Consider the following 17,323-nt stretch of genomic DNA (forward strand, 5'->3'; position numbering starts at 1 on the left):
CCAGGAAGAGGTGATCAACACCAAAGAATGCTACAGAGAAGTCAAGAAGGAGCATTGAGGAAGTGGCCATTAGAGATCCTCGCTAACTCTGGAGAGGGAAGTTTCAGTTGAATAACATGAAAGCCAGACTTCAAAAGAGAGCAAGACCTGAAGAGGAAGGGAAACACCTAACGCAGATAGTTTGCTCAGGAAATTTAGTGATGAAGGGGAGGAGAGATATTAGACAACAGCAAGGATGGTCAAACCAAGTAAGGAGAGATGCGTCCTTGTAGGCAGCAGGAAGGAAGGAAGTAGATAGAGAAATATAGACATAAGAGAGAGAGAGGGGAGTAGAGGGAGAAAAGGAAGGAAAGCAAGAAGAGAGAGAGAGAGAAAGAGAGAGAGAGAGAGACAGAGGGAGGGAGAATATGAATATAATGTGAAGGCAACCTACTGAGGAAGATGGGACTGGAGAGGATCAAAGGTTCATAGAGAGGGGTTCCCCTTTGCAAGAAGGGCTACATCTTCATCAGAGATAGGAAGAAAGAGCATTAGCAGTTACTTCCAGCTTCATATCGTCTATAAATCTGCCACATACTTTTTTCAACCAAGTCATCCAAGTCACTAATAAAATAATAAATAGTAAAGAGCTGGGGCCAGCTCTCTGGAGTACCTCCCTACAGAACACCCTCCAAATTAACAACCCTTTTAGAACTGTTTTGTGTCTGATCATTCAAGTGGTTCTTAATCCACCTAACTGTATTATTTAGGAAACATTTTTCCATCTGGTCCAAAAGCATGAATGACTTTGTCATAAAGTTCCCTGGAATCTTACTACTTCATTTCTATAGTATGCCCCTGATTATGTGGTAATTTTATCAAAAAAAATAGATCCAAATGAAGTTAGAATGGCTCATGATTAAACTATGCTAACTTTTAATGACCACAGATCTTCTTCCTAAAAACTGATCAATCATCACCTTAATATTGTATTCCTGGACAGCTCTTTACATGATGAAAAGGGGATAAGAGGTCTGATATTTGGTTTTTGTTTTTTAGTTAATTGGGGTTAAGTGACTTGCCCAGGGTCACACAGCTAGTAAGTGTCCAAGTGTTTGGTCTGAGGCCGGATTTGAACTCAGGTCCTCCTGACTTCAGGGCCGGTGCTCTATCCACTGTGCCACCTAGCTGCCCCCAAGAGGTCTGATATTTGAAACAGAAAGGTTAGTACCTTAAGTGGGGCAGTCACTTTTATTGTTGTTGTTGTTCAGTGATTTCAGTCGTGTCTGACTTTGTGACCCTATTTAGGGTTTTCTTGGCAAAGATACTAGATAGATTTGTCACTTCCTTCTTCAGTTCACTTTACAAATGAGGAATCTGAGGTAAATAGGGTTAAGTGACTTGCCCAGGGTCACACAGCTAGTAGGTGTCTGAGGCCAGATTTGAAAACCCAGGAAGATGAACCTTCCCTACTCCAGGCCTGACACTCTATCCACTGTGCCACCTAGTTGCCCCTCCACTTTTATTTCAGGGACATTAATAAGCTGGGCATTTACAAACTTAGTATTTCCTGTACTAGATGACATTTATATAAAAAACCCACTTGCTGGTGATCTTTCTTCTTTAAAACAGTAAAAAAAACTAAGGACTGGTTAGTATTCCCTAATAGGACAAATGGTATATTTATCAAGAGGCAAGTGGAAAATATAATACCAAGTAGATGAGAAAGCAGTTTCTAATAAGAATTTCAAGAAGTAAACAGAAAGTTGGTAATATTTGTGTGCCAAGAAAAGCTACTGTGACTTTTGGCAAAAGCCAAAACATTAAACTTCCCTCTACTTTCATAAGAGATAATCATAACGGTACCCCACATTCATAGAGCCGGAGTTGGTAATGACTAATAACAAGATGCTCCTCTGTTCTATGTCAGACAACACGCATCTAGAGGAAGAAGAGTGGCCACCCTCTGAGAGGGTGTGGGGCTAGGACAGCATCTGTCTACACAGGCATGTCCGGATGCACGTATCAAATTGTCTAAAAGTGCTGGGAGCTAAGTGAATACTCATAACCCTAATCAACAGAGAGAAAAGTTGTTCTGTTGTTCATTTTCCCAAAGGATAAAATTCAAGACACTTACTGAAGAATCGGCACTTCATCTAAGTATGAAAATCTAAAAGACTGGTGGATATCAGGAATCATCTAACCAAGGTTAAGTTCCTATTAACTGACACTGATCCACAACAGGGAGGAAAAATCAATCATGAGCTACATAAAGAGCAATTTAATTTTCTTGACTTTTTTGACATCAATATAAACCTTCCACTTATCCTCTGTGTTTAAAGAAAAATAAATAGAAAACTCATAGAAATATATAAATATCCATGTGTGTATTTTATATGGCAGTATTCCTTTCCTTAACATTAATTTGTATTGAAATCAGTATAATTATAGGATGCTTCTAAATAATCATCAATAAAAATGCACCAGTCATTTAAAGCATTTACTTACATGATGCTTGGCAAGTTCAATTTCAATGGCTTTGGGATCTCCACCAACTGGTTTCTGTTCATTTAGCAAATCCTCAGTATGTGTCAGCCATGTCATTAACTCATCCAGAGCATGTTGGAACTGTCCCAGAGCTAAAAGAGCACCCTCAAGTTTATGCTTTAGGAAGAAAGAAAAAGAGAAAAAAATGCAACGATGAAATCTTTATGATTGATTTACATTACAAAACAATTATACCTAACTAATATTTATGTAGCACCTATTATATATATATCAGGCACTGTTCTAATGGCTTAGCAAGTATTATCTCATTTGATCCTCCTAACAACCCTGGGAGGTAACTTGTTAGTACTATGCTCATTTTACAGTTGAAGAAAATGGAGCAAACAGAGGTTAAGTAGCTTAGCCAGGGTCTAATAGCTATTAGGGCATTTGAGGCTGGATTTGAACTCAGTTCTTCGTAACTCTAGGCATAGCACTCTAGCCACTTCACCACCTAGTTACTTCTGATACTTGTTCCTATAATAGAAGTCAATGTACTAAGCCATAGGTAAGTCCATGGAGACAGCTTGAACATAAATAAATCTTTTATATATTAAATTTCTGGATATCATTCTTCTTAACTGAAAATAGTTATTACTTAGGTACTTAAGAGTTTAAACGAAGCAAGAGTGGTAGAAAGGCATAATCATGTCAACATCAAGCATTAATAATTTTAATATTTAAATGCCTTTTAAAAAAAAAGATCTAGGCAGCAAGAAAATTAAAACCTAGTAGGCTTTTATACCTAGATTTGTGGCATCATCAATGTGGATATTCCCACCAATGATGTAGATAACAATCCATCCTGTTTAACTGTCATCCAGATTGTCCTTAAATATGTCTCCTTAAATATGCCTTCCCCTCCTCCACTTCCACCCCTGCTAAGTGGAGGAGGGGAAGGCTCCCTCTAGACAAAACCAGTCCCATGTCCCTTGGTCTGAACATAATAAAACCTGTTATAACCAGAGAAAATGGTATTAAACATTCCCAGGTTGGGAAACACACACATACACACCCAAAATACTTTTTTATTTACCTGTCTATTGATAATACGTTCATCCAAGCTGTCCCAAATCAACTTGAGTTCCATCAAGGGATCTTGGACAGTGTGTTTATCACTTTCTTCGGTAACTTTCTTCAGTAAGAGGTCTGCTTGATGGTTTAGTTTTTCCATTTCTATTTGTTGCTGATAGGCCTCTGATTTAAATTGCTATTATAAAAACAACATAGAAACAAACATATAAAAGATAACAACTTTATTGTACCCTCTACGACAAGTTAAGTTTTAAAAAGAAAAGAATAACAAAATGAACTGCTCCTCTAGGCCAGATATTCTTGGTGCATACATGCTCTTTTTAATCTCTTTTGTAAGAGGCAGCAAGAAGAAACATTCTAAGAATCATGAAAAAAAATTTCAGATTGAAAGGACCTGGTCACTTTTTCCTTCTCATCCTGTAATTTTTTTTAATAATGGCCAGAATGCTCTTTTTATTCCCTATTTCAATATCTCAATGTTGTTATTTACTAAGTGAGTATATTTCTAGACTCTATATATTTTCTACTAGGTCCAATTACACATATTACACAAACACATACAATTACGCACATAAAAAGTTTTTTAAGACTATGATATGACATTAGGGATGCGCCAGACAAGAAATTGAGCTACCCTGAGCATGTGAAGCTAATACAGGATTTCTTCTGGGAAAGTAGAATTTTACCCAGATTAACTTCCAGCATTATAGAAATGAAACTGGTTTTTATTGATATTTTCACGTGCCTTTTGGAGATATGGTATCTTCAATTAAATTTATTTACATACTTTTCTGTATCACGAATGGCATATTATAATTTTATTTCACTGAGCTCTCTGTTCAGGAAACATTATGGCGTTCTTGGTAGTGACATGTTTCCAATTTTAAGTTTTTGCAGCCACCAGGCTAACAAAATGCTGGCTGTGTAAAAGAAATAATTCCTCAATAATTTTTTCTATTGTCCTGTTAGTTTGAAAAGTTTGGGAAAAAAAGCAACTGTAATAAATCAATGGATAACTAGCCCTAAGTGTTCTTCCTTGCTTAGCAGGAAATAGACTATAAACTTAAAATCATCCACAAAAGTGATTTTCCTTGCATCCATTTAATTGTTCCTGAAAAATAAATCATGCATTTAGCAAATCACTACGTAAAGCACTAATAATGTCTGAATTTAAACAATTTCACTCAAAATGGAACCAGAAAATCCAAATTTTACATTCATATTGCAATTCTTTTGTGACACATTTCCATGCGAGAACATGCATGTTATAAAGATTATCACTGAAAGCCTTTATACTTCACTGAAAATTGTGGGCTACATATATGGGAACAGAGGCATTCTGGTAAATATTTTAGTCATTTCTTTGCGGGGGAGGCATTCACCCATTTACACAAACTCTTTTAAACTTATCTGAATTATTAACACTTTCTCCATCACCTTCATAAGTCTAGAGAAAATCTATTTCGATCAACAAAAACAATCAACAAATCAAAAAATCAAACCCTAATTTGTAGCATTTACCAATTTCTGAGGTATAAATGTTCACAGTGAAATTTTAACAGTTGACTCTCATGAGCCAGTTTGAATTTACACCAGCATACCCCTGGTACACATAGTTTTCAAATGCAAAACATCCTTTGCTAAAGTATGCAGACCTAAGTCATACCTTGAGTTCATCAATTTGTTGCTTCACAGTTTCCAGATCAGTTCCAATGGGTGACATTGAAGCCAATTTACTACCAGCAATATCCACCCAGTCAAATATTGCCTGAAAAATATATTGCATATACATTGTTACTGGTGCATGTGAAACTGCTACAACCTTGGGTACTACCATTAATTATTAAGAAGTTTAATCATAGGTCTACCAAGACTACTACTAAATGAGGAAAGTTCTTTATAAACTATAAAACTCTATAAAAAATTTGTTTTTTATTTAAAATGTTTTTAATCAACAATCATTAAGAATACTAATATATTCAAGTGACTATGACTATAAACTGAAATGGATGACATCAGCAATTCTGCATCCATATCATGTATTGTTTTAATCGGAAGTTTGTTACTAAACAGGTCCCCAGAATCTGATGAAGACCTTCTTTTGAAATGCAAATTTTTAAAGAGAAGCTTTTACAAGTCCAACAAGAAAAATATACACACTATATCACACTTGTCTGTTTCAAGAGCAGTCTGTTGAGATATGTTTAAAGTCCAATTTTTAAAGTCAACAGATAGCTGAACAAGGCATTTTTCAAATGAGTCAGTCGTGGGCAAGAGTTTTACTGATGAGTTCAAACAACACTGAGAAAAAACATGATCTGTCACAGTTCCAGCTCGCATTTGTTATCTGGGATGATGTCAAAATCTAGCACATATGAACAATTAGCATTAAAAGCATTTGAATTGCAACAAATAGCACTCAGAATCTTTTGTTTTTTCTTTTTCTTTCTCACTCATATAAACACTGAATAAAAGGATGCACTCGTGTGCTATTATGAGTGGTGAATTAAGAATAGAGAATTCTGCACTTAATTTTAACAAAGTTGGCAGCAATGTATGTTAGTCATGGTTATTCTTTATTGACTTCTTCCATATGCCTAAAAAGATGCTAAGGTCACCCAGATGTTCAATCTTTAAAAAAAAAAAACACCTTTTCTTGGCCCCTCTAACCTATCCAGCTATGATGCCATCTTTCTTCTTTCCTTTATTTCTAAATTTCTTGGAAAAAGTTGTCAATATCCAATGTTTCTTCTTCCTGATTATTTTAACCCTTTGCAATCTCACTTATGACCCCATTACACAATTGAAATTGCTTTCTCAAAGATCACCAATGATTCTTTAAACATCAAATCCAATTCCTTTTTTAATTTGCCATCTTTCTTGACATTTCCGCAGTTTTTTACATTGCTGACCCTACACCAGAATCTTTTGGTTTTCTTTCTACCTCTCAAACTGCTCCTTTTTTTGCCTCTTCAACTTCTTCCCAATTCCTTTAAGTTAATGCCTCAAATGATATTTCTATACAGATGGGTTCCAAATTTACCTATTTTTCATCTGAGATTAATATCATCATGGCCAAGTGTTTATAGAACATGTCCACCTTGTCCCTTTGGCACATCAAAATCAAACACTGGAAACCAAGCTCATTATATTTTCCTTACTTCACTATTCATATTGTTATTATTACTATTCACTGTCTTTCATGTTCATCTTTTCTCCTATCCTCTCCCTCACAATTTAAATATAGTCATTTATTGAGTCTTGTTAACTCCATTTCTATAAGTAACATTTTTTTTAATCCACTCCATCTTCTCTATTCATACTGCAACCACCACAGCACATGGTTCTGATTAATACCATTCTCATTTGTTGTTCAATCGTTTCAATTGTGTCCAATTCTTTGTGACCCCATTTGGGATTTTCTTGGCAAAGATACTGGAGTAGTTTGCCATTTCCTTCTCCAGATCACTTTATAGATTAGAAAACTGTAAGAAACAAAGTTAAGTGACTCACCCAGGGTCACATAGCTAGTATCTGAGGCAGATGTGAGCTCATGAAGATGAGTCTTCTTGATTTCAAGCCCAGTGTTCTATCCACTGCTCCATCTAGCTGCCCACCCTTCTCATACCTACCTGAATTACTGAAATTATCTTCCGAACTTTTTTTTTGCATCTCCACTCTTCTACCTACAACCTATCTTTCATAATGCTGATGGCAAAAACTTTTCTCATATATAGATTTGGTCATTTCATTTCTAAGTTCAAAAATCTTCATTGGCTCCCTGCTTGGCATTCTAGGCCTTTTAAAACTTGGGACTACCTTACTTCGTAATACTCCATGCACTTTATGCTCCAGCCAAGCTACCTTCTAATGACAAATTTTACTGTCACATCATTATCCTTTGATCACATAAGGCCTGATATCTCCTCCAGGGCCTAGAACAAAAACTATACACAAAAAAATCATTTAAGGAACTTGCTTTATCATATTGTTGTTTTATTGCACTTCGTAATTATATGCACTCTTTCCCAGTTCCCTTTGTATCCAGTTATATACAAAAGAGAAATATATAGTCTCTGACAATTAAATAAGGAGATGAAACCTCTGTCACTAGCTTCACTAGCACTGAGCCAGAGTTAACTAGTCAGGATACTTATGGAATTTTATTTCTCATAATTTTTTTCCTACAGTTATTTTATCTCAAAATAATTCTTGAAGAAACAAACTTGAAAAGTGAAAGGCAGATAAAGGAGTGATTGTTCTCATCTGTGCTTTAAAAACAATAGCTACTTGATGATGTCAACATGTTCAAAAAGGGTTTTCTATATGACAAGATGGATGGGGGAACTGAATGACTGACAAACTGTCAGGAAACCACATGAAATAAAGGGTGGTAAGGTAGGGGTGTGGGCCGAAAGGGAGTTATTTAGAAATTACATGGAAAACTTTCAAAATAAGGAAATGACTTGGAAGTAGTTATCAAAAATGAATGAGTAATCATTAAATGTGCAAGAAATAACGAAAATATAGAATTCTATATATAGATATGTATGTATGTGTGTGTATATGTATATATGTGTGTGTGTGTGTGTATATGTACACACACACACACACATATACACACACACACTGTGTATATACATCTGTGGATCTTGGAGTGAGCAAGACCTAGGTACAAGTCCCATCTTTGACAATATACTGACTGTGTGATCCTGGACATGTCACTTGACTTCTCAATGCCCCAGGCTACTCTCTTAAGACTGTGGTGCAAAACAGGTAGTAGCCTGCATTAATAGAAAGAGTTTCCTCACTGGGAGTGCCCTAAAATGAGGAAACCAAAAGTCTAGTTCAACCACTCTTTCCCTACAGGAAAGAGAAGAACTATGCTTTTAAAAAAATACAAGATTCTAACAAGCTTAGGTTTGAAGTAACAGAAGAAAATATATTTCAATGAACAAAAAAAAAATCACTCCTCTTGACAACAAATTTGCTCACATGTAATTCAATTTTACATTATTATTTACTAGATATTATTTATTCATTGCATTTTATTTTGCCTAAGTTAAAACAAAAAAAAATCAGACTGATTTCCCGATTCTATTGTCTGATATTAAACTGCATTTTCAAATACCACACTGTAAGAAGGCATTTTTTTCATTTTTGAAAATATTGGTCCTATATATTAGTTCAACTATGTATGTATAGGTGTTGTATGTCATAACACAAACTGAATTTAGTATTTGAATTTGTCAAAAAAAATAGCTGTTCAAAGGTAGAAACTGATGTAATAAAGCAACAGAGACAAGCACAGTAACACCTTTTATCTCTGTCTCTCATACTTACACACACACACACACACACACACACACACACACACACACACACGCTGTTCCAGCATGATAATTTGTAGATAAACAAATAGGATTCCCCACAGCTGAGGCTTAGCAGATGTGCTTCAATCACTTTACCTGAAGTCCATCTTGGTATTGCACAGCTGTCTGCATTGCGTCATCCAGTCTGTCTACCCGGTCCTTCCATGCTTTGTTTAGAGAATCCCAGGCTGAATTCAGCTATAATACAAAGGTTGGAATGGTTTTAGCCATATTTTTGATACACACAATTCTAAAAATAGTCTAATGTAAGGGTCAAAAATATGCCAAGCATGATACCTCATCTATACTCTTGTTGACAATAGGTTTATCAGGTTCCCCACAGGCAGCTATAAGCTCAGAACCAAGGTTCACAACCATATCAAGCTCTTCTTGCAATCCATCTATTTCTTCTCTTATCACCTAAAAAGAGAAATTAAAAACCCTAAATTTTCAGGCAAAGCATTGCTGAAGAGTGCCAGAAAGATATACAGTTTTTCAATGTAGATTAACATAAATAAGGACTTCAAATAATATACATGAGATAAAATCAACACAAATTGATTCTTTATGTGAGAGAAATTTCATCCCCCATAAGCCTGTGCAAAGCACTGTTCTAAAGTGGAATCTGGTTGGATGGAAATATTTAAAGTGTACAAGAGGGCCTTATGCCCCCACAAACATGTGAAAAAAAAAAACAGATGGCAACACTAAACATGGACCTTGGCTAGCTGGGAGCATTAGCAACACATACTTGGTAATGGGTGTGGTAGTTGCATGTGGTCATGAGAAAGAGGGAACTTGGGAAGATTTGAACCAGAGATACGGGAGATTGTAGTAGTAAATGGCATTTGTGACTTGAGCTCAGGTATCCCATCTACACTTAGAAGATGATGATGAGAAAAAAACTTTCTCAAAACCTGCTCAGAATTTCAATGATCACGCCAATACAGGGAAGCCTGGATGCCTATGCTGCTGCTGTTCCAATAACCCAGACTTCCTCCTTGAGCTCTTTAGTCTGACACTATTCAGATAAGCCAGACAGAAATACTGGTCCAATGGTGATTTTTCACTTCCTGCTGTGAATGAATTCTACACAGCTCCTGCTGAGTAACACAACAGGGAAGTAGTTGAGAGAAGTACAGAGTAAGAGTTATTTGTTGCATGATTTTAATTCCTTGTTATTTGACTTGCATTCTATTTTAAGGAAATGTTCTGCACTACTATATGGATGTGTATAACTGTAGGCAGAATTCAGAAAGAATTTGGGGGCATGTGGAAAAGAGAATATGGATAACCTTTAGATAATTGTCAGTCTGGCAATAGACATTTATTAAGTGCTTACTATGTTCCAGACGAAGTGCTAAGTGCTAAGCATGAAAAAAAAAAAAAGGCGAAAGAAAGTCCCTGACCTTTAATAGCTCACAATATAACACATTACAAGAGAGCTGAAAAATGGGGTGGGATAATTATGATGTGTCTGTGCCTTCTTAAATAGAGGATCTGGGAAGAGCTCTCTGATGTCTATCCTCCACCCTCTCCAATCAGAGGGAGGAAGGACCCAAGGGGCTAGGGGTTTTAAGGAGGTATGAGTTTCACACCTGCGTGCATTCAATGGCACAACATTCAAAAAATAACATAACCCATAGAGACTATTAGATTATACAGCTGAGTGATGTTCCTTTTAAAGTTCACAATAATGTATAAACTGCAGAAAATTAACAGTTAGGTAAATGAAAAACAAATCTACAAAATGGTAGTTTACACTGACAGAAGAGAACAATAAGCCAAAATCTTAGATATGTTGCATTATCATTTTCATAGTAAAATGTCCATTTCCTGAATCTGAAAACTGTTGGTGATATCAATTGCTGCAGGATCCCAACCTATCATAAAGGCTGCAAATATTAACCAAATTAACTCGTTGCTCATGCAATTTTTCTCAAGTGTTTTCAAATTCAGTCCCCCCAATTTTCCTGCTTCACACATGAATGTTTTACCTCTGCAGCTTCTTGTTGCTGTTTCACTACTGAGGGGTCAATGCCAGGTCCTTCCAGTTCCCGGATGAAATCTTGGGTATCTTTAGTTGTAACTACTAGTGACATGTGATCACACCAGAATTTTTCGGCTAGTTCCATCACATCCAACAGTTTAGCCTCTCGCTCCTCTGCCAAAGTGTGTATTTCCTCCCATATGTGGATCATTTGATCAAGTTTATCCTGAACAGCTATAGAGAAAAAAATTTAGCCAAAGAGATAAGCTAGAAATTCATATATTTAACCCCACAGTAATATTACCTAACTTAAGCTCACAGTGAAAGAAAAATGTGACAAATTAAGCAGTTACTGAACTCTGTATATATCCAAACCTTGTCTAAAACCAGGAAAACCACAAGGATTTGAATCCTAATTGGTTCAGTAGAACCCCTGGGTCACAGAGTTCATTAAACAATGATCCAATGAACAACATTGTGGAACTAATGTTGTCTCCATAGGATTACTGTTGCTTGTCCAGATCCAGGCTTCTCCTGCTGAATCCATAAGCATTTATTAAAAGTCTACCAACCACGTGCCAGGAGCTGAGCTAGGCACTGGGGAAACAAATCCAAACAGTCCTAGTCCTCAGGAAATTTATATTCTATCAGAATAGTCAACACTAACGTGCACATATATACAAAATAAGCACACTTTGGAGTACAGGTGATAAAAGTATTTTAGGGGAGAGGCATTAGTAGATAGGGCAGATCAGGAAAGGCTTCAAGTAGGAGGTGGTACTTGAGCTGAACTTTGAAGAAAATGAGCTATTCTAAGAGGCAAATTGAGAAATGAGTACATTCCAAGCATGGGAGATAACACACAAAGATAGAGGGAGAATGGAATGTTTTATGTGAAGGACAGCAAGAAGGCCAGTTTGGCTAAAATGCAAGCGAGGGGAATAAGGTATAATCAGGATGAAAAGGCAGACTGGAGCCAGGTTGTGGGGCAAATAAGACATCTAAGGCCATAGCAGTTCAGGATGAAGACGCTACGTTTACTTGGAACTATACCAGATTTAGCCACATAATAAGTCAAAGAGTCATCTACTTAATATATCCTAATCTTTACCATCTTATAAAAATGCACTGATATTATGTATTCCCTAAAAGGTAAACTGGTAGGTGGTTGTGGGTTTCAGGTCATCTAGATTACATTCTCTTTCTTTTGACCAAAAGTAATAACTCACAAGTCAGTTAATTAGTTTTATGTGCAGGCTATAGGCCATGGAATCTGAGTAAATTTTTGTAAATGTTATCTGGGCTATCAAGGAAATAAATTTTCAAACTTGGCCTTGTTAGCACCATGTTTTAACCAAATGAGTTACATGATCCAGACATTGTCTTTGTACAGAGAAATTTGTGGGATTTATTAGACTGACTTTGTAACAACTGAATTTAAACATATCAACTGTGTGTGTGCAGAGGCCCTGTGTTCATTAAAACCTCTTTTTCAAGATGGTAACATATTAAGACTCGTATTTGTCATGCAAAAAGACTATTAACCTACCAAGTGGCCAAAGAGAAAATTGTTTGTAAAATAAGGTTTACTATAACAAGTTTAACAAAGTAGTACCTTTGGCAGATATATCTTTGTCAGTACCCTCAGAACGAGCAATCATGTCCTCTCCACGTTTTTTGAGAGTTTCATATACTGGTTGTAGTTTCTCCATATCTACTGACACATTCTTGTTTTCACTGATTTGTTCTTTAATCTTCTCAACCTCAGCTGATATTGAAGGTGGTTGTCTCAAACGTTCAACAATGCGCTTTAGGCTCTCAAGGGTCTGATCTATTTTGTCATGGAACTTTTGGAAGAAAGAGCATGAAATAATGAAGTTGGATAGAGAGAAAATGATAAGTAAAATATCAAACATAAAATTTTATTTCTTACTTCTTTTAGCTCACATAAACATAGTAAGAAAAGAGCAGTCAAAAACAACTTTAAGAAAAAATCCTTATTTCACAGGATAACAGATCTCAAGTTGAATCCCATAGTAGTAATTTAACACATTCTAAGAATGATCCTACAGAATTCAAGTAAAACTCTGTGTGTGTGTGTGTGTGTGTGTGTGTGTGTTGCCATGGCCATCATCCAGGGGGCCGATCTATTGGCAATAAGCCTCCTCATGCTTTGCTAAATTGGTCTTTAAATAACAGGCTCAGGTTGTTGCTGCAAAAACTTGTTAGAACTTAGGAATGGCTTTCAAAAACCCAGGGTCAAGTCTATGCCACAATGAGATATCAGGGGTATATGTTTTCATTTGCTTGGTTTACGCCAGGGATGGAAAACTGGCGACCTTAAGGCCACATGCGGCCCTCTAGGTCCTCAAGTGCAGCCCTCTGACTGAATCCAAACTTCACTGAACAAATCCCCTTAAAAAAGCATTTTTTCTGTAAAACTTGGGCTCAGTCAAAAGGTCACACCCCAGGATCTAGAAGGCCACGTGTGTCCTTGAGGCCACAAGTTCCCCACCCCTGATTTGTGTTCTTGAGAAGTATTAGGTCACCAGATAATTGTGCAGCTCTCAGCTTTGCATAGCTTTTGTCCCATTTTGAGAATGGGTGCATACTCTAGGGCAGTGGTATCAAATTCAAATAGAAAAGACACCTACATGCCACATATTGACTTAGAAAACCACAAATTAACACCACCTATGGTGTACTATATTTTTACTTGTTTTGTTAAATATTTCCCAGTCACATCTTAATCTGGTGCATGTAGAGTGAATTTGATATCTCTATTATCACAGGGTTTTCCACAATCAGCTAAGGAAACTGACAAGATATACAAATGATGCTTCCTAGTAGATCATTTATTTACCTGTTTGCTTTATTGTTGAAATAAAATTTTGGAAGAAAGTAAATTCAGTATTCAATTGTGTCCTACCATCCTTACAAGTTGTTTGACTGCAGTATTCTATTAATAGGTGATTTTGGTATTATATAAACAAAGCTATTTCATTAAACATGATTATTTACATGTGTCCAGTTTTGATATTTTTTAAAGATGCTGGAAATGCCCCCAATTCTGCATTTCCTAACCTATAAAGGACAAAAAATTGCTCACTAATGTGTGTACATGAGAGGAATAGGATCTTTTCTAATCTATTTTTGAAACTTTGTGGTTCATAAAGCTTTTTACATTAAATATTTTGAATACTTTGTATCAATTTTGATCACATACAATTCAGCACATCTGTAAATTTCATCATTCACCAGTTTGGGGTTTCCCTCAGAGTTAAAGAAAACGTTGGGACAACTAGGTGGCGCACTGGATAGAGCACTGGCCCTGGAGTCAGGAGGACCTGAGTTCAAATGTGACCTCAGACACATAACACTTACTAGCTGTGTGACTCTGGGCAAGTCACTTAACCCCAATTGCCTCACCAAAAAAAAAAAAAAGAAAAAGAAAAAGAAAACTTCATAAATGATTGAAGAAGAATATTTTTACTATGCCCTAATTATAGAGAAAATTTTAAAAATAGAATATTAAATATGTATAGATGTTTTCAAATATGCCAGCTTGAAATAAGTATTTATTACTTTTTCCACCCAACTTTCTCACAGATGAGTGAAATTCTTCTTTTTAAGTATTTTTATTAAAATATGAGTTTTGTTCTTAAAATATTATGTGTTATTTAAACTATCCTGGGGGTCAATACAGTGTCCTACAAGTGATAGATTTTGAATAATATTTTGATGATATGACATACTACTGAAATCAGTGACTTAAAATAATTCTTAACTATGAAAATAGGCAAAACATATGAAGGTTGGAATAAAAGGGAACTTGTATTCCAAGGATATCAGCATTTGGAGATGGTGTAGAAGAATAAATTTCAATTTATACTTATCTATACAGGAAGCCGTGCTTCTATTCTCTGCTGTTTGAAGCAACTCAATAACATTTTTAATGTAAATGGTTACCTGGGTTGATTGAGAAATGGCTTCATCCAGGGCCACAGCTCTCTTTTTGACATCTTCCTTAATTTGACTGTAAAGGGCGTCAGCTGCCATGTATTTCTCTTGGATTAAAAAGCCTTCTCCTGGGCTCAGTTCCAGTAACTGGGGCCCAGTTTTGTTCATCTTATCTATATGAGGCTTGTGTTCAGCAATCAACTCTCGCAGTTGCTATAACAAACCAAAGAACTTATCAGTATCTTAGGCTTACACCTCCACAATACAGCTGTCTGCACTCCCGACACATCCAACTGGCAAATCATTCTAAACAAATACCCTCCCATCACAAGGCATTTTACAAATTATGTTTCATGTAACTCCCAGCCAGGGAATGACAGCCCTAAAATGAAGTTTAAACAAGTCTGGTCAATGGAAAGCCCTTTTAAGAAACAGAATAAAATGCTTAGGGAGATAAGGAATACCAGTTGTCTACTTCATACCAAAAACATTAAAAGTTTCAGCCCTTGATATTTTTAAGGGTTGTTAGGAAAAATGCACTTAAAATTTTCAGGGAAGGAAGAAGCTTCTTCCTTTCCTCAAGACGTTCACCTCGTCATCCCAAATGGAAGCGGGGATTACGTCAGTTCGTGGAGTTCTAACTCTCATTCAGCAGGTCATCTCGTTATCTTGGCATAACTCAATGCAAAGGCAATAGCTACCTATTATTGCTGAATTTAAGAAAAAACTACTGTATTTTCTTAAAGATCCAGCGAACTTGACCACAGTTTCTGAAAGTTTAGTGCTTTACAGAGAAGAAAATAACTTGACTGATACAAAATACCATTACTATGGATGGATATTAAAGAATGAAGGGAAGGATTAAGGGAAGAAAAGAATCTAAGTGGCTATCTACTTTAACCTATCTCATGTGATTCATGGTGGTACTATCAACGAATCAAGTATTTAAGTACATGCTATATGTCAGGCACAATGCAATTCCATTTCTGAATCAATCAACAAGTAACTATTAAGTGCTTACCAGATGCCAGGCCCTGGGCCTGGAGTCTAGGGACATAAAAACAATGAATGAAACAATCCCTACTCACAAGGTGCTCACATTCTAACAGGAGAGAAGCTATGTGATGGTGTCTTGCCAAAAGCCCCAATCACTTCATTTGATACTCTCTTTGTATACTTCTCCATCACAAAACCATTCAATTTTATAATATGCAGGAATAAGATCCCATGTCTTCTCCTAGGCTAGAGTTCATACATTTAAATAGATTACTACTTCTCCTTCTTTGTTACAAGGGAAAGGTCTATATGAAGAAAAAACATCTCCCCACACACAAATAATTGGTAGTAAAAACAAATCTTTTAAAAATCTCAATGTATTATTCTCCTGTATTACTACAAGTATATTCTACTACAAGTAGAATGGATAATTTTCAAGTAAAAGAAAGATACACTTGATGCATGTTCTATAGCAACAACTCAATATCACATAGCCTATGATAAGTGCATATACTGTGAGTATGTTCTATCCTAGATGACATTAAAGTAGCTCCTGGAAGTTACTACTTATCTTATTAAAATGGCAGAAGGTTAGCACTGATTCTGGAGTCTGAATATGGGTTCAAATCCCCTCTCTTCTGGTTACTACTTGTGTGACCTTGGGCAAGTCATTACTTGATTTCCCTGGCTCTCAGTTTCATCTATAAAACAAGATGACCTCTGAGAGACTTTCTAGCTATCTATCTATGATCCTATGTGCCTGTGAGTATAATATTGCTGTAGAAATGCTGAGAATATTCTGAAATGAAAGTCAACAGCTTAGATAATTTGAAGGATTGCCTAAACAGCAATTTGGTACATTTTCAGTCAGAATTCAATTTCTTTTTCAATACTTAAAAGAAATTTATGGACAATAGAGAAAAAAGTCCCACTATAAAATGTATTCCAATTTAATACTAACTTTCAGGGATTCATAATAACTTGCATTTATACTTTTTTAGTTTAGAAAGTCAAATACAAAACCACTGATTGGGGACTCAGATACCTTCACGTGCCCACCCAATTTTCTAGATTTCTAAATTACACCTCCCTGGCCACTTCTCATTTTGCCCACTACAAGTCCTTTGCAATCCAGTGACATTGGATGCCTTGTTCCTTGAACAAGACCCTCCATCTCACCACTCCAAGCATTTTAACTGGCTGTCCCCTATGCCTGGCATGCTCTCCCTCTTCATCTGCTTCTCCTGTTTTGCCTGGCTTCCTTCAAGTCACAACTAAAATCTCACCCTCTACTGGAAATCTTTCCCAATACCTCTCAAAAACTTAATAAAAATGTGTACATGAAATCTGTTGAATTGCCAGTCATCCAAATATTTTATCTACATAAATAAACATTGCATACTTTATTTTATGAAATTCACATTCAACAGTCAGGTAAACTGTA

General features: G+C 36.1%; 1 protein-coding gene across 11 annotated transcripts in view; it reads right to left on the reverse strand.

Annotated features, from left to right (window-relative positions):
- The window catches only part of DST (dystonin), a 445,378-nt gene that overhangs the window by 51,331 nt on the left and 376,724 nt on the right, over nt 1-17,323 (reverse strand). For all 11 annotated transcript variants that reach the window (XM_027852998.1, XM_027852999.1, XM_027852997.1 and 8 more), the window contains 8 exons: nt 14,893-15,096; nt 12,539-12,770; nt 10,931-11,157; nt 9,231-9,353; nt 9,030-9,131; nt 5,228-5,329; nt 3,563-3,736; nt 2,488-2,643 (listed from right to left, as the gene is read on the reverse strand). In XM_027852998.1, coding sequence (XP_027708799.1) covers nt 2,488-2,643; nt 3,563-3,736; nt 5,228-5,329; nt 9,030-9,131; nt 9,231-9,353; nt 10,931-11,157; nt 12,539-12,770; nt 14,893-15,096 — 1,320 coding nt within the window. The remainder of the gene's footprint in view (nt 1-2,487; nt 2,644-3,562; nt 3,737-5,227; nt 5,330-9,029; nt 9,132-9,230; nt 9,354-10,930; nt 11,158-12,538; nt 12,771-14,892; nt 15,097-17,323) is intronic.

The sequence above is a fragment of the Vombatus ursinus genome, unplaced genomic scaffold (genome assembly GCF_900497805.2).
Source record: "Vombatus ursinus unplaced genomic scaffold, bare-nosed wombat genome assembly UNPS02009835.1, whole genome shotgun sequence".
NCBI classification, from domain to species: Eukaryota; Metazoa; Chordata; class Mammalia; order Diprotodontia; family Vombatidae; genus Vombatus; species Vombatus ursinus.